Here is a 27840-nt window from a genome sequence, read left to right as displayed (position 1 = left end):
CTTGAGGGAAAACCCTGACTCGTGTTCTGGACACTAGAACTTGCCTCTCTGTAGAGCAGGTTTTCTCAGCCTTGGCACTACTGACACCTCAGGCCAAAAGACTCTTGATTACAGGGGACCAACTGTCCCTGAATTATGGAATGTTTGGCAGCATCTCTGGCCTCTCCACACCAGATGCCAGTAACACACACAGTTGTGACAACCAAAAATGTCTCCATATGTTGCCAAATGTCCCCCAAGGGGGCAAAATTGTCCCCTGTTGGGAACCACTACAGTAAAGAAAGATGTTTAAAAAAATACCAGTGAGTGTGTGCTCTCTCCTTCTAGAAGGGAAAGATCAGCTTTCCAAGACACAATCAAGCTAGACCGAGTGAGTGGGCCAGCTTAGTCCACAGTAGGCATTTTAATCCTGGCAACCGTGTGAGACTAAAACAAAAAACCACACTGTTTACTCTGGTAAAAACCGAAAGAAAAACTAACAGGCATAAAAGGAAAATTCGGGAAAGCAGAGGTTAAGAGGATTCGGAGGTAAGGGCAACAATGAGGGAGAAACCATCTTTGTAAGTTCCCGTTTATGAGCGCACACGTCGGCCATGGTTTCCCACATGAGTGACTCAAACACCAAACATGAAGCCATAGCTAACCTCATGACAGCTCTGGTTTGGGGGGGTCCAAGCTCCAAACTCAGTATTTTCAGGAAGTATCCCTAAACTCAAGTTCATCTCATTCTATGAAAATACACACACATACACACGACCTTACCTTCTGTTAAATCAGACAATTTAAAATGCATGCTGTTCTGGTACTTTTATTTTCTTACTGAGTCCATTTTACTAAAAAACAAAACAAAAAAAACCCAAACATACAAAACATTTTTAATACATCTTAGAAAATTAGCAAAAAATTAAGAAAGTTCAGCATATTACATTGTACAATATTTAGGTAAGAATACTTGAAAATTATAAATATTTGTTCCCTCTCAACATAGGACATCATAAAAATACATTTTTAAAACTTTCTTCATGTATAATTCCTATAAATGATCAAGTCCCTATTTATTAAGGAAAGGCCTGATTATGACAAGCATTCACACATTCCTGAAATGTTCTGTACAGTTAACTACAAAAGTAAAAGCAAGGGGTCTGGCAGCACACTGACCGCTGAAACCATCTTAAATATTAGAAAGGCTTCAGTTAGTATCAAATTATCATTCCAAATGGGATTTACCGAGTTCATCTCTGCGCTGTCTTTGATTCCTAAGTTTCTATCTCCGCCAAAGCACTGCGTGAAGGCATTTCCTTCCTGGAGCTGATGCCACGGGGCCGGGATGTCAATCAGCATCAGCAGAAACCGATACATAGGGGACAGCGACCTCCCAGCGCAGGCCAGGACCCCCCGGGCCATGGGGACCCCTGAGTGGGGGCCACTCGCAAGTAGCCATGGCAACTGGCTCCACGAGGCAGGCAGAGCAGTCAATCTAGCTGGAAGGGCATGTGCTGGGGAAAGGCTGAGCAGGGGCCCCAGCGGTGCCCCCACCCCTACCCCTACCCCCGTACCCATGGCAGCTGGTGGCACCCGCCCCCCGCCGGCTCTGTGCTCTGCCTGATTCCAGCAAGCACCTGAGGGAGCTAAAGGGAGTTTTCAGAAGCTGAAGTTTTCCAAGAAAGTAAATAAAGAGCATGATAGTGTCGACTTTTTCTTTTCATGTAGGCCCTTATTTTCAGGAAGATAAACAAGAAGGCTTCCTTCGTATATTGAGCTGACAGGAGGCAGGGAAGGAAGAAGGGTTGGAAGCAGCCAAGCCAGTTCCTGTGTGTCCAGCATCAGCATCCCAGCTACAGCCAGAGGGTGCACACTCGACGGGGCCCCTGCCCGCTCGTCACTGCGTCACTGGTCACTCAGTGCTCTTCTTCCCTTTCCAGCTCTTCTCTCTCTCTTCAAGTTCCGCCTGGGTGAACGCTGCAGGGCCCCAGTTAGTGATCAGGTGGGGGTTTTTGGAACCTAGGGACAAACACACATTACATACAGGAAGTCCCATACCCTTCACTTAACACAACCGTTTTCCCACAGATAAAACAGTAACTTTCTCTTTTATTTCTGAGAAATATCCATAAATGTCATACTGGCCAAAACAACCAGAAGACGTGCACAAGAGGAATTACCTGGGCCTTCTGATCCTTTACACAGCAAATTATTTAAGAGAAATTGACCCTAACTAGCTTTTTTTTTTCTTTTTTTTTTTTTTAAAGATTTTATTTATTTATGAGAGACACAGAGAGAAAGAGAGAGAGGCAGAAACACAGAGGGAGAACAGGCTCCATGCAGGGAGCCTGACGTGGGACTCGATCCAGGGTCTCCAGGATCACACCCTGGGCTGAAGGCAGCACTAAGCCGCTGAGCCACCTGGGCTGCCCCACTAGCTTGGTTTCTATATATTTGGGCTAACGAAGATTTTCAGCACAACTCAAATACAAAAATAAAACAAAAATAAACTGGAAATATATCTGAACACTTCAAGGAGCATGTTACCTGGCTCTATCAATCGGATTAACCCTTCATGCTGTGCCACTTTGTCCTTCCAGCTCTTGGTCTTACTAGTTGCCATCTCCAGCTTCTTCTTAACTCCCTGGAACAGAAGTAGATTTCGGATCATGCAGACACAGTGGGAGTTTAAGAGCCAAGTAATAATGTCTGGGCACTTACTACATCCTTTTGGGTAATCCCACGGAATCCTCCAGCCACTCTAAAGAGGCAGGAACTCTTACTACCCGCATCTGACAGACACAGAAACCGGAATGCAGAATCTGACTAACCTGCCCAAGGGCGCCCCACACACCTAGTTGCAATGCTGCACAGGAATGTCTCCTGCGTGCACATCAGGCTCACCGCCCCTAGGCTCCACATCCCGTCTTCCCCTCCTGCGTGTGACTTTAGGGTAACTCTCTCTGACAGCTGACACCACTTCAGCTTCATCAGTAAATGGCCCTGAAGGGACGCTGAGGAAGGAGGTTTGCTTCCAGGTTCCACTGGACCCTTCTAAGTTGCTAAGAACCTGCCACTCTTCTCAGCAGCCTAGCATGTGGGGCACCCAGGTCTCACCCCAGTGGGACTTAGGGACACCGCCCTGTGGGCTGCTTCCTCCAGTGCTCAGAGGACAGCCTCCCAGTCACAGCTGTTCTGCTGTCCAGGGGGCCAAGGCCAGGCCCTCTTCAGGGAGGTCAGGATCACTGGCAAGGAGCCAGGGGAACCCTCCTGCATCTGTATTCCCCCTCTGGGTGCTCGGCCTCAGCCTCAGAGGCACGGGCTGCCTCCCGTAACTGCCGTTCTACCTGTAGTTCCTGCATCCTTAGAGTCTTCTCTATTGCTTAGCAGGTAATCCCCTTGTTGTGGGTAATCACTGCTTCTATTAAGCTTCCCGTGTTCAAATTACTGTGTGCCTCCTCACTGGACATCACCAGATCCACCTCACCACCTGCAAGAACTACTTCTTACAGCTAAGCAAAATTCTCACTGTAGCCTCTTAAAATAAGCAAATATTATTTCTCAAGGTTTCAGTTTTTACTTTAATTCCCGTTAGTTAACATAGAGTGTTATATTTAGAGGTCTAAATGTTTGGTTTTACCACTTTACATGCACATTTGCAGGGATGAGGTTAATTACCTCATACTGCTCAAGTGCCTGTTTCCGCTCGAGCTCGAGTTGCTCCAGCTGTTCCATGGCTTCCTGAAGGGCCTGTTCTTTCATGACACGCTGATTCTCCAACTCCTGCTTCTCTGCCTCGGTTGTCTGAATGGCCTGCTGCTGCTCCAAGTGCCACTTTTCTAGTTCAGCCCTCTTGGAAGATTCTTCCTCTAGCAACCTGTAACACAGAGAGTCAGGATCAAACCTGCCTGGGCTCCCACACCCACCCTAGCAGGTGATAGAGCCACTGAGAGGAGCACACAGACCTCAGGTCATCTAATCCACCTCCCTCATTTTACAAGGAAGAAACTAGGAGCCACAGAGGCCCATATTCACAAAGTTGGTAAGGTAACCCATGTATCCTGCCCTGCTCCTGTTTCACCCTTTTTTTGAAAACAAAAGTAACATTTATGAAAGGTTTAATGTGCCACAAACTGGGCCAAGAGCTAAGTGTATTTTCCCAATCCTCACAATAAACTTAAGTGCTATCAATATGCACAGGTCAACGATGAAGAAAGTGAAGTGACCTGTATCAAGTCATTCACCTGGCAGGTAAGAGGGCCAAGTTTTGAAATTTGCCTGGTTGCTAGAGCATTAAAACACTTTTCATCTAATACAAACCTATTATCAAGGACAAAGCTAACAAACTAATAGAAGGTGAAGGAAGAAGGAGCCAACAAAAGGCAGAATAAAACAGATACCACTTACTGAACAATCACTACATGTCAGAACCATAACTTCATGATTGCTAACCCCCCATCAATCTGCAAGGTATTATCATCCCTCCAGATGAAGCAATAAAAAATCAGGGTGTTTAAAAGTATGTTGCTCAGGTAGTAGTGGATTTTAACCAAGGTCTGTGTGACTCCAAAATGTTATCTTTGAATAACTGGCTATCTAAGAATATCCAATTACGGAGACATTTAAATATACTAACGTATAATCCAAACCTGTACCCAAAGTACAGACAGTGTAGTTAGATGCCAGCCCAGCACGGGGCACACCTCCAGTGGCCTGACCATCAGCATGCTCTTTCAAAGCCAGTGACTGAAGGAATAAAGTAATAGTCCAGACAGCCTCCTGTCACCACTCCCAGCAGGCCCTCTATGATACCCTGCGGGCTGGTTATCCTGAGGGATGGGCCACCCACTGCTTCACAAATTTGGTGAGTTTATTTACAGGCAGCCTCATCCCTAGGAAGTTCTTCCTCAACTAGAAGGAGCTCTCCCACCCACTACCCCTAGTACTACACAAGACCATTCACTCCCTCCCCCTATGTCTCCTGGAGTGTGAGATCCACAACTGAACACAAGACTGCAAATGTGGTATGACCAATGTTTACCTACTCAGTGTACATGTAGTATGCACCTTCTGTGTGCTTTTCTAGGGACTGAATGAGACTAGAAAGGCCTGTTGTTTCTTCATCCTAGTGGTAAGAGTATGGAGGGGAAATGGACATTTGGAGGTATTCAGGCTACCCAGTGTGAATCCCCTTCATGTGTCCAAGGAATCTACCACAGTAGGAGTCTTGGTGGGAAGCAGGGCCCATCTCCCACTACATAAGCCACAGACCCCCGCCCTCCTGCCCTTTGGCAGCCAGGGCTCAGTGGAAGCCTGAGCTGGGCTTGGCTAAGCAGATGCCCTTCCTGGCACTCTGACACTGAAGCAACTGACACACAGGAGCAGAGACAATGGAGACTTTATCTTGCTGCTGGTGGCAACATCCAGTGTTGAGTGACAGCAGAGGCAATGGTGACATCAGCAGCATCCTCAATGATCTCTCCCCCATGGATGGGTTTGTGCTGTGGTTGGGCTGCTCAGCCTCCTTTGGTTAAGCCAGTATTCAGGTCTGGCCACCTGTCTGCTCTAAAATAGATAGAAGGCCTGTCCAGAGCCCCAGAAGCAAGGCTCTATCAGGGCCCGAGAATGAGAACAAACAAGTTGGCCAGCCAAGCCTCCAGGGTCTTTCCAATCTGGCAGACAGTCCCCCCTCTTCACCAGGACCTTAAGTCATTCCTAGAAATGTCGTTAGCCCAAGCAAAGTACTTAAAGGCACAGGATACAAACTGATGTGGCACCTGGCCTGAAGCTTCCTCACAGTCTCCTCATCTTGCCGGGCCTGTCTCTCATCCTCGAGAGCCTCCTGCAGCTTTAGGTACATGTCTTCCAGCTCCCGTACTCGCTGCAAATACTGTTCCAGTTCAGAGGACTTCTGGGCAACCTGTTCTTCCATCTGCTGTCTGATCTGATGGCATAAAAGGGTCACGTTAAACTCAGGTTGCTTTTACCCTCAGGGCAAGTCTCCCACTGCTCCACCATCATGAACGATGCCACTGCCCACAGTGCATTGGGGTGGGCAGGGCCCAGTCCTTCCCTCCCAGAATGGCAGGTGGAGGAAGGAAAGCACCAACTCAACACCAATACCAACACCACACCCAGAGTCTGGGGACACAAACTATGATTCCTCCCCAGTAGGGTTCCATCCCTTCCATGCCACACTTTAAGGTCAAGTCAAGAAAAAAAAAAAACTATTTCCCTGAATAATTTCTTTTTAAATTCTTTTCTATTATAATGCCACAACCTCTTTACCCACAATCTTCTCCAAAAGGAATGAATCTCTGCCTTAGAACAGTCAAAGGATTAAAATAAAGGGGAACGGGAAGACTGAGCAACAGCCAGGGTCCTCTCACTTCTGGCTGCTCAAGGCCCCTTTGCTCCGTCCCTGGGGCACATCCAGCCCTGGGGGGACTCAAGTACCTAAGTTAGTGCCCTAACAAGTATATGTGTTCTCCTTTCTGAATTAAACAGTTTTAAATCTCTGCCTTAAAAATTGAAAGACAAGGACATCTAAATGTAACAGCACAGTATGTGTCTGTAGTTTATAAAATTCTCACTGCTCACTTCATCCTCAGAAGAGTCATGAGATATCACATGACAAGGCCTCCAACTTAAAGAAGAAAAAAACTAATGCTCAAAAGCAGGTGCAGAGAGGAAAGAAACCCAAATCTTCTGGCTGTGAAAGCCGTGCTCCTTCACCCCACATCTGCCTGCCTGTGTAATTTTCTCTCATAACAGGAACACGTCTGTCTCAATGCGAAGCAACAAAAAGTTACTTAAAAAATGTCAAGAGCATCTACTTAATGGAGAGTGGGCTCAGTTCTCTTCCACACATTACAACTCTGTACACAGACCTGTGTTCCAATGAACTAGCTAATCACCTAAAGCAACCTGGCTCTTGGGTCTCTTGGGGGATGGGAACCTCTAAGATGAATCAGAGCTGCTAAGAGCAGCAGATCAGAATTCGTATGTTCTCATGATCTCAGAACCTCCCCACGAACTTTGCTCATTACAGAAGAGAAATACCATGCTTACTTTTTCCATAGCTATTTATTTTCCAAGCCAGGACTCTTTGAGAAGGAAAAGGGATGCTGTTAATAACTATATCCGGATAGCAAGGACTATCCTAGGCAAACCAAGATATATAGTCACCCTAACCACAGTATTTAGCCCCCACCCCATTCCATGAATTTCTCTTCTGGAGTCCTGAAAGCAAGGTTTATATCTTTTTATCTTTAGATCTTTGGCATGGTGCCGGGCACACAGAAGGTGCTCAATAAACCCATAATGAATAAAGAAACACAGAACTTCCCCATAGCTCACTGCATGTCAGAAGCATAGCCTAGCTGACACAAAGGCCTCACTCTGGCTTCCCAGGCCTTGGCCCCTCCCGCTTCACCCAGACTGGCTCTGTGAGCCAATGCAGCAGCATTCCAAGTTCCCAGCTGTGTGGTACTCACAAGCTTCTCTCGCTCCAACTCTGTGCTGAACCTGGCCTGTAGTTCCACTTGAGTCTGAAGGCGTTTCTTTTCTTCTTCTGCTGCACGAGATGCTGCTTCTTCCAGTTTCTACCCAATCAAAAACCCACCCATAGAAAAGCAGTAAATATTAGAGTGGAGGTGTGTTAGAAAGTGAAATGGGGGCACCTAAGGTGGCTTAGTCAGTTAAGCATCTGATTTTGGCTCAGGTCATGATTCCAGAGTCCTGGGATGGAGCCCTGCATCTGGGCTCCCCAATCAGTGGGGAGTCTGCTTCTCCCTCTGCCCCTCCCACTGCTCATGCTCTCTCTCTCTCTTTAATAAATAAAATCATGGGGGATCCCTGGGTGGCTCAGGGGTTTGGCACCTGCCTTCGGCCCAGGGCATGATCCTGGAATCCCAGGATCAAGTCCCACATCGGGTTCCCTGCACAGAGTCTGCTTCTCCCTCTGCCTGTGTCTCTGCCTCTCTCTCTCTCTGTCTGTCTCTCATGAATAAATAAATAAAATCTTAAAAATAAATAAACAAAATCTTTTAAAAAAATCTATATATGAAAAAAAGGAGAAAAATGGCCACACTTAAGCACATGGGAATAGCCAAACATTCTTAATGTTCAATCAAGATGGAAAAAAAGCTTTTAGATCCACTGGAATTCCATTCCAACAATTTTCCATTCAATATACAAAATAAATTAGGTAAATGAATGACTTTTTAAGTCTGAAGAACATCATGAAAAGAAAATTTTGTATAGTCATTGAGTTAAATTTAACTTGCAAATGTACTCATGAGGTTCAACATCTATTTCTTTTTTTTTTTTTTAAGATTTTATTTCTTTATTCATGAGAGACACAGAGAGAAACACAGAGGCAGAGACACAGGCAGAGGGAGAAGCAGGGCCCATGCAGGGAGCCTGACGTAGGACTTGATCCCATGTCTCCAGGATCACACCCTGGGCTGAAGGCGGCACTAAACCGCTGAGCCACCCAGGCTGCCCTCAACATCTATTTCTTGAGTTCTTTCTGTACGGTTTTATCATCTCACACATTATTCCTTAAAACTTAACAGAGCTTGACTTAACAAGGGTGGCAATGAGGAGCTCCATGGACCCATTCCCCTAGTGGAACATCCATAACTGGTGAAAATAATTTAAAAAACAAACAAACAAAAAAAAAAAAAAAAACACCAAAACAATGATTTAAAGTCTCTGGAAATTATCTTAAGAGCATACAGCAAATTGAGACCATTTATCCAAGAAAATCTACTAAATCTTACTAAGAACAGTGAGTCTGTGGCATTTGAGCCATAGTGTGCCTTCTTCCTTTCCTCCCTACAATGTCAGTGAGAACAAAGTTCTACTCCTGGTAAAGAGGGAGCTCTTTCCTCAGCTCATAGTCTAGCTACAGTACCCCACCCCAGAAAGAGCAGCCACTAGTATTCTCATTCTTTCCAGCCCCATGTTGCAGAACCTCTATTCCAAGCAAAAGTGACTAAGAGGTCTGAGACTCTTTCTTCCACCCAGCCCCGCTGAACTCAGGGATGACAGGCAGAAATTACTAGGCACAATCAGCCCCTTGTCCCAATTACCTGTACAGAAGAAATTCCACACCAAAAGAGGCAAGCCTAGAAGACCAGAGGCTACCACCTCCCTCTGGTGACAGGCTCATAAAGCAGGAATACCATGCCAATAGAAAGAGACTATTTGTTTCTGCCACGAGCTCCAGAGCACTGGCACATCGGTTTGGCCAGACAGATAGGCAAGATCAGAAGTTCTCCCCAAAAGACATGACATAACTTTTTAAAAAGATTTTATTTATGGGATACCTGGGTGGCTTCAGCGGTTGAGCGTCTGCCTTTGGCTCAGGGCGTGATCCCCAAGTCCTAGGATCGAGTCCCACATAGGGCTTCCTGCGGGGAACCTGCTTCTCCCTCTGCCTATGTCTCTGCTTCTCTCTGTGTATCTTTCATGAATAAATAAATAAAATCTTTAAAAATATTTTTTTATTTATTTATTAGAGAGAGAGAGAGAGAGCATACAAGCAGGAGGGGGCGTGGGCAGGCAGAGGAAGAGGGAGAAGCAAGCTCCCTGCAGGGCTCAATCCCAGGACCTTGGGATCATGACCTAAGCCAAAGTCAGATGCTTAACTGACTGAGCCACCCAGGCGCCCCAGAAATGTTATTTAAAAGGTTATTTAAAACACAGGGTGAAGAAGTTCAAACTTAATGATACTCTTGAAAGCAACAGAAATTTTAAGGAATTAAGAGGTGGCTCATTGCTCCACAAGACCAACAAACTAAACCACAGATCAGCTAGAAGTTAGAAACTGAGACAGAAAAGAGCCCTCATGTAATAGGAACAAGTCTCAAAGACCACAAGTGGGCTTGAATTTAAGTAATATCAGACTCCGGAGCAATTTAGGTCCAGTGCCACTGTTGAAAACAATAGAACTCTAACAGCTGGATAGGATACCAAAAGAGGCAGACAGCTTAACAGAGATATCAGAGACAGAGACACACAAAGAGAACCGTGCTAACGTCCTGGTCATCCCAGGGTGCTTTGTGCGTGCCCAAGGCTGTGCCTGAAGAAGACAGTCAAGAGGCTTCACAGTGTGAAGAAAACAGACCTCACTGTAATAGCCCAGCCACTCACTAAACAAATGAACAAGCAAACAGCATGCCCTGAGGGGAGGGAGGAAATCCATACCCAGAGTTGCTACAATATATTGTCTAAAAAGTCCAGTTTTCCAAATGGAAAGATATTTCATGATCATGGATTGGAAGAATAAACACTGTTACAATGTTCCACCCAAGGCAATCTAATGTAATGTAATCCCTATCAAAAACCAACAGCATTTTTCACATAACTAGAACAAATAATCCTAAAATTTGTATGGAACCACAGAAGACCCTAAATAGCAAAAGCAATCTTGAAAAGGAAGAACAAGACTGGAGGTATCACAATCCCAGATTTCAAGATAGACTATATAAAGCAGTAATAATCAAACAGTATGGTACTGGCACAGACACACAGATTAATGGAAAAGAACAGAAAACCCAGAAATAAACCCACAATTATATGTTCAATTAATGTACAACAAAGGAAGCAGGAATGGGAAAAAGTCTCTTCAACAAGTGGTGCTGGGAAAACTGGACAGCTACATGCAAAAGAATGAAACTAGATCACTTTCTTACACCATACACAAAAATAAATTCAAAATGGATGAAAGCCCTAAATGTGAGACTTGAAACCATAAAAATCCTAGAAGAGAGCACAGGCAGTAATTTCTCTGACATCACTTCAGAGCATCATTCTTTTAGATAGGTCTCCTGAGGCAAAGAAAACAAAAGCAAAAATAAACTATTGGGACTATATCAAAATAAGTTTCTGTACAGCAAAGGAAACAATCCATAAAACTAAAAGGCAATCTACTGAATGGGATTAAATATTTGCAAATGATCTATTTGATAAGGGGTTAGTATCCAAAACACATTAAGAACTGATAAAACAAAACAAAAAAAAGAACTGATAAAACTGATAAACTCAATACTAAAAAATATAGTAATAATAATATAGTAATAATAATCAGTTTAAAATGGGCAGAAAGGGGTGCCTGGGTGGCTCTGTCAGTAAAGTGTCCAACTCTTGATCTCAGCCTGTGTCTTGATCTCAGAATCATGAGTTCAAGACCCGTGCTGGAGCCTACTTAAAAAAAAAGGGGGGGGGGGAGGACAGAAAACATGGGCAGACATTTCTCCAAAGAAGACCTACAGTTGGGCAAGACACACGAAAAAGATGCTGAACATCACTCATCAATCAGGGAATGCAAATCAAAACCACAATAAGATGTCACCTCACACCTGTCAGAATTGCTAAAATCAAAAACAAGAAACAAGAGGCGTCAGCAAGGATGTGGAGAAAAAGAAAGCCTCATTCACTGTTGGTGAGAATGCAAACTGGTGCAGCCACTCTGGAAAAAGTGTGGAGATTCCTCAAAAAATTAAGCACAGAATTACCATATGATCCAGCAATCGCACTATGGGGTATTCCTCGAAAGAATACAAAAACATTAATTCAAAAAGATATATGCATCCCTATTTTTATTGCAGCATTATTTACAATACTAAGATATGGAAACAACCAAATGTCCATCAAAAGATGAATGGATAAAGAAAATGTGGTGTATATACACACACACACACGCGCAATAGAATAGAACTCAGCCACGAAAACGAATGAAATCTTTACCATTTGCAACATGGATAGATCTAAAGGATCTACTACAATGGTAAAATTCAGAGAAAGACAAATACCATATGATTTCACTCATATGTGGAATTGAAAGAAACAAAACAAAGAAAAAAAGAAAGGAAAAAAAAACAGACCCTTAAATACGAGAACAAACTGGTGGTTACTAGACGGGAGAGCTGGGTAGGGGGAATGGGTGAAACAAGTAAAGGAGATTAACAATACACTTACTGTGATGAGCACTGAGTATTGTATGGAATTGCTGAGTCACTATAACGTATACTTGAAACTAATGTGACACTGTATACTAATTATACTGGAATTAAAAATATTTTTTTTAAAGATTGTATTTATTTATTCATGAGAGAGAGGCAGAGACACAGGCAGAGAGAGAAGCAGACTCCATGCAGGGAGCCTGATATGGGACTCAATCCCGGGACTCCAGGATCACGCACTGGGCTGAAGGCAGGTGTTAACCCGCCAAGCCACCCAGGGATCCCAAAAAAATAAATTTTAAAAATAAAAAAAATGTCCAGTTTTCAACAAAAAAAAATTATATGAGATGTACAAAAGAAATATGTGACACATATATAGGGAAAAAAAGCAGACAACTGATTGCCTTTGAAGGGGCCCTGATGGTGGATTTAGCAAACATTTCATAGAAGTTATATGTTCGAAGAACCAAAGGAAACCATGCTTAAGGAAGTAACAAAGTATAGAGATTATGAATAAAAATATATAAATTATATAAATTATAAAATATAAAAAGAACCAAATGGAAACTCTGGAGTTGACAAGCAAAATAACTAAAATAAAAAAATCACTAGAGGTTCTCACCTATGTATTTGGGCTGCAAGAATCAAAGATCAATAGGGAGAAATGCAATTTGAAGAACAAAGAGAAAAAGGAATGAAGAAAATGAACAGAGCCTCAGAGAAATGTGGGACACTGTTAAGTGTACCAACATCCACATAATGAGAATTTCACAAGAAGAGGAAAGAGAGAAAGGAATAGAAAAATGTTTAAATGGCTGAAAACTTTCCCAATTTGATGGAAAACATTAATATACACATCCAAGAGTTCAACAAACTCCAGGATAAACACAAAGAGACACATACTCACACACATCATAATAATTAAACTACAGAAAGACAAAAAGAAACTCCTGAAAGTAGGGATCCCTGGGTGGCGCAGCGGTTTGGCGCCTGCCTTTGGCCCAGGGCGCGATCCTGGAGACCCGGGATCGAATCCCACATCGGGCTCCCGGTGCATGGAGCCTGCTTCTCCCTCGGCCTGTGTCTCTGCCTCTCTCTCTCTCTCTCTCTCTCTCTGTGACTATCATAAATAAAAATTGAAAAAAAATATTAAAAAAAAAAAAAGAAACTCCTGAAAGCACTAGGAGAAGAATGATTCATCACACACAAGAAAACACCAATAAGGGGCAGCCCAGGTGGCTCAGCGGTTTGGTGCCACTTTCAGCTCAGGGCCTGATCCTGGAGACCTGGGATCAAGTCCCACGTTGGGCTCCCTGCATGGAGCCTGCTTCTCCCTCTGCCTCTCTCTCTCTCTCTGTCTCTCATGAATAAATAAATAAAATCTTAAAAAAAAAAAAAGAAAGAAAGAAAAAGAAAACACCAATAAGATTGAGAGCTGACTTTTCTTAAATTTTTTTTTTAATTTTTTATTTATTTATGATAGGCACACAGTGAGAGAGAGAGAGGCAGAGACACAGGCAGAGGCAGAAGCAGGCTCCATGCACCGGGAGCCCGACGTGGGATTCGATCCCGGGTCTCCAGGATCGCGCCCTGGGCCAAAGGCAGGCGCTAAACCACTGCGCCACCCAGGGATCCCGAGAGCTGACTTTTCAACAGAAACATGTGACTAGTACTGAGCAAAGTACTGTAAATAGAAGTGAAATGTGATACTTCTGGGCTGGAGTACTTAATCAGCAAATCATTGAACACTTTTTTTTATTAAAGATTTTATTTATTTATTTGACACAGAGAGAGAGAGAGCACAAGCAGGGGGAGTGGCAAGGCAGAGGAAAAGGGAGAAGCAGACACCCCACTGAGCAAAGAGCCCAATGTGGGACTCAATCTGACCCCAGGATCATGACCCAGGCCAAAGGTAGACAGCCAACCAACTGAGCCATCCAGGCACTCCACTGAACACTTTTTCCTCTGGTACAATGAATAGCAAGACTTGAAATAGTAGCTATTGCACCAGCTTGGATTTCATAATTATAGATGTATATACTCTGCTCCAGCAATCCCACTTCTAAAAATTTATTCCAGATACATTGAAATGTGTATAAAATGACACAGGTACAAAGTAATTCCCTGCAGCACTGCCTATTTAATCAAAGATTAAAACAACCCAAATGTCCATTGAGAGGGGACTGGCATTGTTTTCTTAATTTCTCTTTCTGATAGTCCATTAGTAGTGTATAGAAACAACAGATTTTTAAAAATATTTTTAATTTAATTTAATTAATTAATTTGAGAGAGAGAGAGCACACACAAGAAAGCACAAGCAGAAAAAGGGACAGAGGGAGAAGTTTAAGCAGACTCCTCACTGAGCAGGGAGCCCGATGTGGGATTATGACCTGAGGATCATGACCTGAGCTGAAGGCAGATGCTTGATTGACTGAACCACCTAGGCACCCCTAGAAACAACAGATTTTTGCATATTGATTTTTTATAACTTTACTGAATGTTTATATTAGTTCTAACAGTTTTTTTGACAGAGTTGACAGTTTTTTCTACATAAAACATCGTCATCTGCAAATAGTGACAATTTTATTTCTTACTTTTCAATTTGGATGTCTTTTTCTTGCCTAATTGCTCTGGCTAGGACTTCAAATACTATGTTGAATAAAGGTGCTGAGAGTAGGCATCTTTATCCTGATCTTAGAGAAAAAGCTTTCAGCTTTCCACCACTGAGTACAATGTTAGCTATAGGCTTTGCGTGGTATTTATTATGGCAACATAAATTCTCTCCATACTAAAGAAATCATGCAGTATTAGCAAACCAAGTTAAAAGAACCATATACCATGATCAAGTGGGATTTATTCTTTTGTATCATTCAAAATTTGAACCATATGATTATATTATCTATACAAAAGATTGTATTTTTTAAAAGAAACCAAAGTATAAACAAAAGTTATTTGGGAACAGAGGGGGATGAATAAGTAAAACACAGAGGATTTAGGGAAGTGAAAATAAGCCTGAATGATATTGTAATGGTAATACATGTCATTATACATTTGTCCAAACCTACAGAATGCAGAACACCAAAAATGAACCTTAAAGTAATCTATGGACTTTGGGTGCTATAGGTGTCAGTGTAGCTTCATCAACTTTAACAAATATATCACTCTGGAAGGGGAGGTTTATACCAAGAGAGACCATGCATCTGTTGACACTGGAGGTATATGGGAAATCTCCATTATCTTCCTTTTAATTTTGTCATGAACCTAAAAGTACTCTACAAAAATAGTCTTTTTTCAAAAAAGAATATTTGGGCAATCTCTTTAAAGAAATCTATTACTTTACAGAAACTACCATAATTTCTTGTTCCTTCTTCCAAGTGAGGCCAATCAAGTCTTACAAACCTCACAAATGTTATCAAATTCCAGGTGATTAAAATATTCATCCAAGCAGGTTTTTTCTAAATATGTTTCAATGAAAATTGATGAATTTTATTTTTTAACAAGAAAAATAAAATTAAAGATTATGAAGGGATCTATTATAATTCTCAACATTTACCATCAAGTTAGTTGCTTAAGTAATTCTTGTAAAACTAGGTAGTAGGAAAACTGTCTACTTTGGCCTAGGTCCTTGCCAACACTGGGCATACATTCACATAAAGCAGAACAGAACATGTACATGCTCATGGGAGGCAGAGTTTAAAAGAGTCCATATATAGTTTAAAAGGATGCCAGATGCCTAAGTCTCAAATGCATGATGCTAAGTCAACGAACCCAGTCTTGAAAACTTATATACCGTGCAATTCCATTTAAATGACAATTTGGAAAAGGCAAAAACATAGAAACAGAGAATAGATCAGTGATTTCTAGAGGTTAGGGATTAGTGGACAATCTGAGTATAGGGGACAGTGTGAGGAAATTCGTTGGGGCATGAGAATTTTCCTTCATTCTGTCTGTGCTGGTTACAAGAATCTAGACACATATAAAAACTCATGAAACGATATATAAACCATGAATCTTACTGTTTGTAAACTAGTAAAAAATTAAAAGGGACACCAGAATTTTGTAATATAAATATACATATATATATAAATATAACTTGGAAAAAAAATAAATAAATAAATATAACTTGGGTAGTAATTTCAGGGGTATTCACTTTATGATTCTTTGTATATACTCTATATATGATATGTGTATATATAATGGAATATTCCTCAGCCACCAAAAAGAACGAAATCTTGCCATTTGCAATGCTGTGGATGGAACTAGAGGGCATCATGCTAAGTGAAATAAGTCAGAGAAAGACAAATACTGTAGGATTTCATTCATATATAGGACTTAAGAAACAAAACAGATGAACATAGGGGAAGGAAAGGAAAAATAAAGTAAGATGAAAATAAGGAGGCAAATCATATGGGACTCTCACCTATAGTAAATAAACTGAGGGTTGCTGGAAGGGAGGTGGGGGGATGCAGTTATTGGGTGATGGGCATTAAGGAAAGCACCTAAGGTAATGAGCACTGAGTGTTATATGCAACTGACGAATCACTAAATTCTACCTCTGAAACTAATAATATACTGTATGTTAACTAAATTGAATTTAAATTAGAAAAAAAAGGAGGGATGATGGATAGGAACAACTATTTCTAACATCAGATGCTCACATAATTTGTAAGGTTATAAAAGTATTAGAAAATTATTTGTGAGTCTACTCAGAGGATGTCAGCACAAAGTGTGGCATTTTCATGGACTGCAAAGAGAGAACCCCATCAGGAATGTGGGGGCTGGGGATCCCTGGGTGGCGTAGCGGTTTAGCGCCTGCCTTTGGCCCAGGGCGCGATCCTGGAGACCGGGGATCGAATCCCACGTCGGGCTCCCGGTGCATGGAGCCTGCTTCTCCCTCTGCCTGTGTCTCTGCCTCTCTATGTGTCACTTTCATAAAAATAAATAAATAAATAAATAAATAAATAAATAAATAAATAAATAAATGAATGAATGAATGAATGGAATGTGGGGGCTTATACTGTGAGCATCTCTCATACTCCAGGAAAAAGGTGCTACATAGGAGACACAAAAGGGTCTTTGATCTTATAGTTAGGAGGTGCTCACTCATTTAAGGCAGACAGGCTCAACCCATCCCAAACAAGGACGGTGCTTATACACTGAGGACCCACTAACACCCCCAGAATCATGATACAACTGAGCAACCAGTTTTTCCAATGAATGTCAACTATATAATCTACAGTACTTGACTTCCTAGCCCTGAGATAAAAAGAGAAACTAACCCAGACTCTGTATCTTTGACTCCAAATGGTAAGTGAGACCCACAGTTCTATACTAAGGGTATTCACAAGTAAGGATGGGAGCTAAGGGGAGAAAAACTAAAAAGGCAATACATCCTGCCCAGATCACCAAAAGTGACCTTGACATCCTTAGGGGAATAAAATTCCTCATACTTCTCTGACAAAATTCAACTGTGCTCACTATTCTTATTCTTTTTCGGTCAATGAAATGCCTTGGGCTGGGAAAACCAGGATATCTCTCTCACTCAGCAATCTAGACATACTTCCTGAGAAAACAATTTACCAAAACATCTCGCTAAAACTGTGCACCTGGTCTTGATGGAATCAAAGCTTATAAGGAAAGTAGCTGTGGCCCCCACAGTGAAACAGCCCTCCTCGGGCCCAGTGGCCATTCTCACCTTCCTCACGGTCTCCAGCTCCTGCTGCTTGTTTTCATTGGCAGCCTGAAGCTCCTTCATCTGTCGCTCCAGCTCCTCCTGTTCAGCCAGCAGCTTTTTCCGGAGTTCTTTCCGTCGCTGACGGGCTTCTTTATGTGGTGGGGGACTGCCCAACTTCAGCAGATGGATAGTAGAATGAATGGCTATAAAAGGTGTAGGTCAGAAACAGGGACAGACTGTTTATTCTTCATAAGCCTAAAATGCAGATGGCATACAGGAAAGAAAACCAGAGACCCAGTGTAGATTCTGATCCTGCCACTGAGTAGTGGTGTGACCTTGAGCGGGTCAAAACCTGCAGCATCAGTCTCCTCATCTCTAACATGAAAGATGTCATCTCTAGAGTCCCTACCAGCTCCAAAATTCCATAACTGCTTATCTCTGCTTAAATAGGTACTTGATTCAGGAATATCGCACACATTTGAAGAACTTAACAACACTTTCAGTGCCCTTCTCTATGTTTCTCAAAGGACCAAGTAAGAACAAGACATAGTAAGAGTTGAGGTTCAAAGTTCCTGATCTCTGATTTGCTACCTGCTGGGTTTAGTCTGCCCCTTATCTATGCCTTATGAAACCATATCCTTATACACTTCCTTCCTGAGATGGTAAGAGTAGCTATCATTTACTGAATACGTACTATAAGGATACCCTTTACATGCATTATCTAATTTTTATGTATTTTCCTTACTATCTGAATTAAATTTATTTTTTTCAATAGCTAACACTTTCACATTGTTCAAATTCAAAAGCATGAAAAGACATGGGAAGTCTCCCTCCTGCTCCCCAAGAAGTGGCATCTCCCTCTCCACTACCAACTAATGCCAACAGTTTCCTGTGCATCTTTCCAGAGATATTTTAAGCATATACAAACAAACAAACAAACATATAGATCCTCCATCTTCTTTTCACCTAATACACTCTCCTGAGCCTTGAGGGTTTTTTTTTCACTCAATTTATCTCGAGAGCTAGCAATAATATCTCTTTAGAGCTTTCCATATCAGTATATAAAGCATTAAACAGGCTACCTGGGTGGCTCAGTCAGTTAAGTGTCTGCCTTCGGCTCAGGCCATGGTCCCAGGGTCCTGGGATCAAGGTCCACATCAGGCTCCCTGTTCAGCAGGGAGTCTGCTTCTCCCTCTCCCTTTCCCTGTCCCCTCTGCTCATGTTCTCTCTCTCTCTCATGCTGTCTCTCAAATAAATAAATAAAATCTTTAAAAAATAAACAAAGCATTATACCCCACTGTGGGGACGCCTGGTTGGCTCAGTGGTTGAGCATCTGCCTTCGGCTCAGGGTATGATCCCAGGATCTGGGATCTAGTCCCACATCAGGCTCCTTCCAGGGAGCCTGTTCTCCCTCTACCTATGTCTCTTCCTCTCTCTCTGTGTCTCTCATGAATAAATAAATAAAATATTTTTTTAATAAATAAATAAAATCTTTAAAAAAATCTTAAAAAGAACCCCATTATGTTTCTTCCATTATTTATTCAACCATTTTGCAATTAATGGACATTTAGGTTGTTTGCAATCTATCACATTTCTGCAATGACATGGCATTTTTAAAATGTGTAAGTCTATCTTCATTATCAAATTATTAAACCTTACGAAAACCTCGAGAGGTACGTACTGTTATTATCCCCATTCTACAGAAGAGGAAAAACAGTTACAAAATTCATAACTCAAGTGACCCAGGGAAGAGGATTCAAACCTAGATACACTTGCCTCAAAATCTTAAGTCAAATCAAAATGACCACAATTTTCAGTATAACATAATTTTACTTATGTTCAAGAATATATGCAGAAGCCTCTTCCATGATTAAATAAAAAACCTCATATATGGTATTTCATGCTTTACTAATTTTAGAATAATACTTTAGTTTAAAAGTTATTAAATCAAAAGTTTGTACTCTTGGGCATTGGTGCCTCAGTTGATTGAGCGACTGAGCATCTGCTGTAGGCTCAGGTCATGATCCCAGGGTCCTGGGATGGAGCCCCCATCAGGCTTACTGCTCAGTGGGGAGCTTGCTTCTCCCTCTCTCTTTGCTCCTTCCTCTGCTTGCGCTATCTCATACTCTTTTTCTGTCAAATAAATAAAAATCTCTAAGAAAAGTTTGTGTTCTTAAGACAATTATTTGAAACTAGTGATTTCTTGTGAAAATAACAGATCTTGAAAATTACTGGAAATATTCAAAAGTGACTGCATTATTCCTCTTTTGTTATCTGTATTATTAAAAATTCAAGATGGTCACTTTAAAATTCTTCATAGTCTTTAAAAGGGGAAATTCCATTCTCTTTAAATAGTATAAGTAAATAAAATCTGAAATGTCCAGTTTATAATTTTCCCACAAATTCATTATGCAAATGAAATTGATGAAAAATTTGGGAACTCCTCTCACTTTTTCTTTCAGCTACTATGCTGCATGCAGAAATAACTACAATGAGGGAACAATGCTTTTAGTATCTTTAATAACGTTAAAAATACAAAGTCAGAACTCAAGTTATGTCATGACAAATAATAAAAATTGCCTTACCCTGAATCCACTCCTGTTTCTTCTTCTTATCTGAGGCACTGATTTCAAAAGTCTTATCAAAACATTTTATGAGAAAAAGGCACTTCTTTCCATCTTTGTCAGGCAAGGACTAACACAGAAAGCAAAAACAGCTTTTTAAAATTTTATTTTTAAGCATTTAAATTAAATCCAACCTTAATCATTTATACAAATCTGGCCGAAATTCAATGTCAGTGAAAAATGTCTATAAGGGTATATTTCTGGTTTACAGAATGCTATCCTCTAGGCAACAATACCTATGGTAACAGTGAACCCTGATTAGTATACTCCATCTGGACTGTGAGAACCACCAACACCTGATGGAGACACCATGCTTTGGCCTTCCTGAGCACAGTGACGGATACATGAACACACCACACCCCTTACAGGAACCCTGGAAGGTATATCCACGTTGTTTTAACAGGTATTGACTCCAGCGCACCATGAGGCTTCTGAGCCAGGGTGATTTCCATACCTGCCTGATGCAGATACACTTTCTTTGCACCTGAGATATTACTGCTAGCAAGCTATAGTTCCTGTCCTATATCCTTATAAGTAGACTGGTATGGCCTATGTTAATCTCGTGAATCTCCACGAATCTAAGACCCCTTAGTGGCAGTGCACACCCTGAGACATTAATATATCTATACTATTTCATCCATCAAAACACACTCATTTATAAGCGAGATTTTAGGTATTTTAAATGTTCTTCAACAAATACAGTTATGATAGTTCCGATATAAATCAAAAACTCAAAATGTATGTTTCTTGAAGACTTCACTTTATAGAATTAACAGCTATTAAGTAAGGTGTCCTGAAGGTCACCTAAAATATTCAAAGGTAATACTCATATTTTCTTTAGTTTTATTTACTGTATTCAAAATGGCCCAGAGTTCCTCATATATTCATGATTTCAAACCCTGTCTTACTGATTTTTTTTTTGCTTTTTTTAGAACTCCATTTTATTGAATAAGTGTTTCCTTAAATGTACAAATAAATCTGACTTAATCCCTATACTTTGTTCATGAGACAGAAAACAAATTCACATTATAAAAAAAACTTGTCAGGGATCTTTGGTTTTTGGTTCAGGAAGTTTGGCAACTGTACACCTATACTATTTTAGAAATGTAAATTTTAAGAGTATTTTAAGGTTCTAAAGACCAGAAGCAAGATAAAACACTTGAGCAGCAGGGGGCAGCATCAGAAAGTGGTAACAGTAGATTCTTACCTCCACACAGCAGTTTTCATCCAAGAGAATGTCTCCTTTCTTATCTTTCAGATCCTCACTCACATAATAAGAAATTATGTTGGGTTTTAGTACAAACCAACGTTCAGTCCAGTTTTTCCGTCTGTGGCCTTTTTTCATCATGTAACCCTATGAAAGATTAAATCTGATATAAATGCCTGGCCTTTTACTTTAAGAGCTAATATCTCTTCCTTGAATACACAAGTATCAGTGGTTCTTGACCTTTATGGATCATGAACCTATTGAGGACATAAAGGCCAAGGGCACTAAACCCAGTCAAATTCACACAAATACGTGCACACAAAAGTTTACACAGAATTCTGGATATGCAGAGACAACTGTCCACTGCACTCGCCATCCCCTAGTGCTATATAGATAAGTAGCCTTAGAACTCCTGGTGCCAAAAGCATTGTGATTTTTTAAAATTCTTTTTTTTTTTTTAAAGGAGGGAGAGAGAATCTTAAGCAGGCTCCACACCCAGCATGGAGCCTGACACAGGGTTCAATCTCATGACCCTGAGATCATGACGAGCTGAAACCAAGAGTCAGACACTTAACTGAGCCACCCAGGTACCCCTAAAATTCCTTATCTTTTAGGGATGTCTATTGAATTATTTATACATAAAATGACTGTCTGGGATTGTTTCAAGGTATCTTGAAGGTATTAAGCAAGTAGGAAGAGTAGGATTAACCATGTGTCAGTGGTTACTGAGGCTGGATGAATGGTATATGTGAGTTCACTACACTATTCTATTCTGATTAAAACACACACACAAAACTCTAAGTGATTGTCAGTAAATTAAAACCTCAACGAAACGCAAATTTATCTTTCAACCAACCAATCACCTTCTGGCACCAACCTCCCCTTCTACCTGACCTCTCGCTATTCTGGAAAAAAGAACTCTGCTTCAGATGAACAGAAAAGGAACTAGCAGGATTCTGGCTCCATTTTTTTTTTTTTTTAAAGATTTTATTTATTTATTCATGAAAGGCACAGGCAGAGGGAGAAGCAGGCTCCATGCAGGGAGCCCGATGCGGGACTTGATTCCCAGAACTCCAGGATCACGCCCTGAGCTGAAGGCAAGCGCTAAACCACCGAGCCACCCAGGGGTCTCAGGATTCTGCTTCTAAATGTAGCTCCTACACTCACACTTCTAGGCCTATACTTCCTTCACTCATATTAGTCACAAAGGTGATATGACTGATAAAGTAAAAATTCATATTTTCACTTAAGCAAAATGACACATTATCAGCCAAAGCCCTTCAGGGTTGTTTGAGAATAGCTGGGTTTTTTTTTCCACACTTATTTAAGAGAAAAGAGTGTGCACGTACACAAGGGGGTGGGCACAGGGAGAGATAATCCGAAGCAGACTTCCCACTGGGCATGGAGCCTGAAGCAGGGCTCAGTCTCACAACCCTAAGATTATGGCCCCAGCTGAAAACAAAAACCAGATGCTTAACTGACTGAGCCACCCAGACACTCCAAGAATAGCTGACATTTTAATCATCAAATGTGTAAGTGCTAATAACCAGTAGTAGATCATACATAACCATTAAATATATATTAGCTTGCCATATTATTTAATTATTATACCAAGTTCTAATCATATTACTTGTTCAGTTCCCTATTCCTTGGACATTTAAGTAAAAGCTATCTCATACTAAAATTCATCTGTAGTCAGATTATCCTGCTATCCTGGTGGGCTTACAAGTCTTTGAACAGAGACCATGTCTCATGCCTTGTTTTAGCACTAAAAACCTACACAGGGATCCCTGGGTGGCACAGCGGTTTGGCGCCTGCCTTTGGCCCAGGGCGCGATCCTGGAGACCCGGGATCGAATCCCACGTCGGGCTCCCGGTGCATGGAGCCTGCTTCTCTCTCTGCCTGTGTCTCTGCCTCTCTCTCTCTCTCTCTCTCTGTGTGACTATCATAAATAAATAAAAATTTTTAAAAAAAGAAAATTAAAAAAAAAACCTACACAAATGAAACCTCAATTAATGTTTATTGATGGGCTCAATTAGGAAAAAAGAGTAAAGACAACATCTGCTGAGTAAATAAAAGGCCAAAGTAAGGAAATCTCAATTTGGAGTTATTATTCAGTATAATAATTAAGAAAGGGCAGCCCCAGTGGCACAGTGGTTTAGCACCGCCTGCAGCCCAGGGTGTGATCCTGGAGACCCTGGATCGAGTCCCACGTCAGGCTCTCTGTAAGATGCCTGCTTCTCCCTCTGCCTGTGTCTCTGCCTCTCTCTCTGTCTCTATGAATAAATAAATAAAATCTTTAAAAAAATAATAATAATAATAATAATAATTAAGAAATTTGTAAGATCCACTAAAAAATATATAAATTCTATTTAACAAGCATCAAGCTTCCCATATGTATATCAGATGCTATGTGGGTCATAATCTAATAAGTATAATTTTGCTACATAAAGGTATTTTCTCCCAAAAGTAAGGGTATTTTTCTGATTTCATAAAAATATATAATCATATACATACATTCATGTATAGAATCATATATAAAGTAGTAAGTCCAATAATTAAAAAGGAATAAAGAAGAAAATAAAATTTACAGAGATCCCACAATCCAGAGACAATCACTTTTAACATTTTCGTGACCATTCTTCCAGATAGCCCTACACGCATATATCACATTTCATGAGCAGGGTTACAAGATACTTCCTACTGAACAACTTGTGTTTTTTTCTCTGAATAATATGCTATGAGGATCTTTCAGATCAACAAATGGATGTACACATGACATGAAAGTACTTTAAAAACAGAAATGTCATTTAAACAGTTCTTTCAAAATAGTAACTTCTCAATGCGTAAGTGTACTTCAATATTGCACCAGTAACTTTTTTAAATGAAAGCCTAATACAAGCCTGGGAAATTAAGAAACTTTATTCCTGTTCTAAATCAGTGTAAAAGTATAAATGACTAATAAGGAAAATGTCTTATTTCAAATATGTCAAATTCTAAAGGTGAGGAGAAATACAGTGTTACAGGACTCTTACCTGTTTCAACACATCTAATATAAGCTCATTAAAGACTTCATTAATTGCCATGGACACTGTCTGCCGATCCATGCCTTTGCTGAACTGTCCATTTCCAATAAGCTCAATCAGTTCCCACACAGAAAGGCCATCTTTACTGTCATCAAAGTTGATTTTATAATGTTCAAATTGTTCTTGCTGCCAACCTCCTCCCATAGCTTCTGTAAGTTTCTTAAGCAGGTATTCAATCTGTACAAACAAAAATGTAAAATTATTAATTCCTAGGAAAAAACAAAACTTAAACTTAGGTATGTATATGTTATTTACACTCATAAAGTCAACTTAGGAAATTTTTTTTTTGTTACAAAAGTAAATCTTTAAAGAATCATGAAATTATCATGGGGAAAGGTATAGATAAAATGCCACTGGTCCTATATTAACCTTATAAAATAAGTAAAGAAATATAAAACTGATAACCCTCTAATAGCATATAATATCTGTATGATAAAACTATAGAACTAGGGGATCCCTGGGTGGCTTAGCGGTTTGCCCCAGGGCACGATCCTGGAGCCCAGGGATCGAGTCCCACGTCGGGCTCCCAGCATGCAGCCTGCCTCTCCCTCTGCCTGTGTCTCTGCCTCTCTCTGTCTGTGTCTATCATAAATAAATAAAATCTTAAAAAAAAAAAATAACTATAGAACTAAAGCAAAGTGCATGCATATAGTACCACAAACTAACTGATGTGATTTGATTATTCTGTTGGATATTTCAATATATCAAAATATTGCTCTTACTGAACTAATATGCAAGTACTAAATTAAATAGCATCTCAAAATAGTATGTACAAATTAGACTTCGATTTACAAAGTTTCCATGTAAGCCAACTATTTGAAACAGATTCCTCCCATTATAGCATTGACAATATTGGCAACAATGGCTGAATTCCTAGCCTGGGATGGAAAGCTTATTAAATCCTGAAACACACACACACCTTTGTGTAGAAAAACAGTAGAAAATGTTGCTATTGAAATAACAGCAGGTGAACAAAACAATGAGGCAGTAATACTCACTGAATGAAAAATCAGTATCTGATCTTCTGGAAAGCCTGAGTTTCCCATAGTGCTCTCAAATTCAACACATACAAAAATGAGTGAGTCACTTCTACCTTCCAAATAGCTTCCCCTTCTTTTTTTTTTTTTTAAGATTTATTTATTATTATTTATTCATGAGAGACACAAGAGAGAAAGAGACAGAGACATAGGCAGAGGGAGAAGCAGGCACCTTGCAGGGAGCCTGATGCAGGACTCGATCCTGAATCATGGGATCACGCCCTGAGCTGAAGGCAGATATTCAACCACTGAGCCACCCAGGCATCCTGATAGCTTCCCCTTCTATTATTGAGTTCATCTGGGAATGACACCATATATCCATAAATCCTTGTCTACCCACTCCCTTATATCAAATCAGTGATAAAAACCTACTGTTTTTACTTCCCTAGATCAGTGTTTCTCAAACTGTACGTTATAACCCAATATGAAATCAACATACTAGGTAGTAACCAAAATCTTCTTTAATGGAATGGAAATATTTTTCATCTAAAGACAAATGTTTTGTGATTAAGTTTGGTTATGGATGCGTCTATGTGTGCTGGATCATGAAATAAAATATTTATCTTTCTATGGGTTACAGTCAAAAGAGAATTAAAAACTTTGTCCCAGTGGTTCTCAAATCCATCCCCTCCTACTTTGTTCTACTTTTTTTTTTTTTTTTTTTTTTACTTTGTTCTACTTTGCCTCTCAATTGGTATCCTTGCCTCCAGCATTGCTCCCTTGTATCTATATTCTGCTAGAGAAATTCTTCTAAAACATAAGCTAAGCCTGTCACCTCGCTCTTTAAATCCTGTCCTGGCTCTCTATCACCTCAGAGATATAGGCCAAGCTCTTCTGTGTCCCTTGGTGACCACCATCCCTCCAATCAGGCTTACTATCTCTAACACGTCCTCCACTATGCCTGCTTCGGATTTTACACTTCACTATACCACAGATCAGAAGTCTCAAACTAATTCTGTAAAGGATTAGGGAGTAAATATTTTAGGCTTTATGCATCTCTATTATGTTACTCCTTGGGTTGTTGCTGTTTTGCTTCGTTGTTGTTGTTTACACTGCTTTAAAAATTTAAATACTATTCTTAGCATGTGGGCTACACAAAAAATAGGCTATGGGCTAGATTCTGCAGTGAGCCATAGTTGCCAAGACCTGCCATAGATTATAAGGAGCTAGGGGATCCCTGGGTGGCGCAGCAGTTTGGCGTCTGCCTTTGGCCCAGGGCGCGATCCTGGAGACCCGGGATCGAATCCCACGTCAGGCTCCCGGTGCATGGAGCCTGCCTCTCTCTCTCTCTCTCTCTCTCTCTCTCTGTGTGTGACTATCATAAATAAATAAAAAAAAAATTAGGGATCCCTGGGTGGCGCAGCGGTTTGGCGCCTGCCTTTGGCCCAGGGCGCGATCCTGGAGACCCGGGATCGAATCCCACGTCGGGCTCTCGGTGCATGGGGCCTGCTTCTCTCTGCCTGTGTCTCTGCCTCTCTCTCTCCCTCTGTTACTATCATAAATAAATAAATTAAAAAAAAAAATTAAAAAAAAAAAAGATTATAAGGAGCTAATCCACTAACACACTTTTTTATGCTTCTGTGCCTTTCCCCCATGCTATCCTTTCTGTTTTGAATACTCTCCTCATTTCTATATCTGACTAACTAGTATTCATTCAAATCCTGTATCATCTAGGATATTCCTATTCCTGTATGTGGAACAGCAGCAGCAGCATCACCTAGAAGTCTGTTAGAAATGACGAATCTTGGACCTCACCAAAACTCAAAATCTGCATTACAACAAGAACCCCAGGTACTTCCATATGCTCATTAAAGTTTGAGAAGCACTGCTTCTAGCAAAACTGCTCGGACCAACCCTAATCCAGGTCAGGATGAGGGTTCTTCGATGATCTTTTTTTTTTTTTTTTTAAGATTTTATGTATTTATTCAAGAGAGACAGAAAGGCAGAGACACAGGCAGAGGGAGAAGCAGGCTCCATGAAGGAACCTGACGCAGGACTCGATCCTTGACCCAGGATCACGCCCTGAGCCGAAGGCAAATGCTCAACCACTGAGCCACCCAGGCGTCCCTTCTATGATATTCTATGTCACTGCACTTAGCATGCTGAAATTATCTTTACTCATTTGCTTCCCCACCATTTTCTGAATTCCTCATAGAAGGGACCACGTCCCACTCATCTTTGAATGTCCAGAACTCAACATCATACCTAGAATGTGGTAGAGCTCAATTAATGTTTACCAAACTGAAATAAATTAAACT

The 27840-nt window shown here is 40.9% G+C and overlaps 1 protein-coding gene across 2 annotated transcripts in view; it reads right to left on the bottom strand.

Annotated features, from left to right (window-relative positions):
• Positions 1 to 788: 788 nt before the first annotated feature.
• Positions 789 to 27840, bottom strand: part of SWAP70 (switching B cell complex subunit SWAP70) — a 75366-nt gene continuing 48314 nt past the window's right edge. For both annotated transcript variants that reach the window (XM_038569023.1, XM_038569024.1), the window contains exons 4-12: positions 24495 to 24722; positions 21460 to 21606; positions 20214 to 20322; positions 17650 to 17831; positions 7479 to 7586; positions 5760 to 5926; positions 3661 to 3859; positions 2530 to 2626; positions 789 to 2001 (exon numbers count right to left, since the gene is read on the bottom strand). In XM_038569023.1, the coding sequence (XP_038424951.1) occupies positions 1895 to 2001; positions 2530 to 2626; positions 3661 to 3859; positions 5760 to 5926; positions 7479 to 7586; positions 17650 to 17831; positions 20214 to 20322; positions 21460 to 21606; positions 24495 to 24722 (1344 nt within the window). In that variant the 3' untranslated portion in view covers positions 789 to 1894. The remainder of the gene's footprint in view (positions 2002 to 2529; positions 2627 to 3660; positions 3860 to 5759; positions 5927 to 7478; positions 7587 to 17649; positions 17832 to 20213; positions 20323 to 21459; positions 21607 to 24494; positions 24723 to 27840) is intronic.

The sequence above is a fragment of the Canis lupus genome, chromosome 21, assembly GCF_011100685.1.
Source record: "Canis lupus familiaris isolate Mischka breed German Shepherd chromosome 21, alternate assembly UU_Cfam_GSD_1.0, whole genome shotgun sequence".
Taxonomy (NCBI): Eukaryota; Metazoa; Chordata; class Mammalia; order Carnivora; family Canidae; genus Canis; species Canis lupus.
Note: the sequence above shows the minus strand (reverse complement) of the source record. Positions and strands in the feature narration are given on the sequence as shown.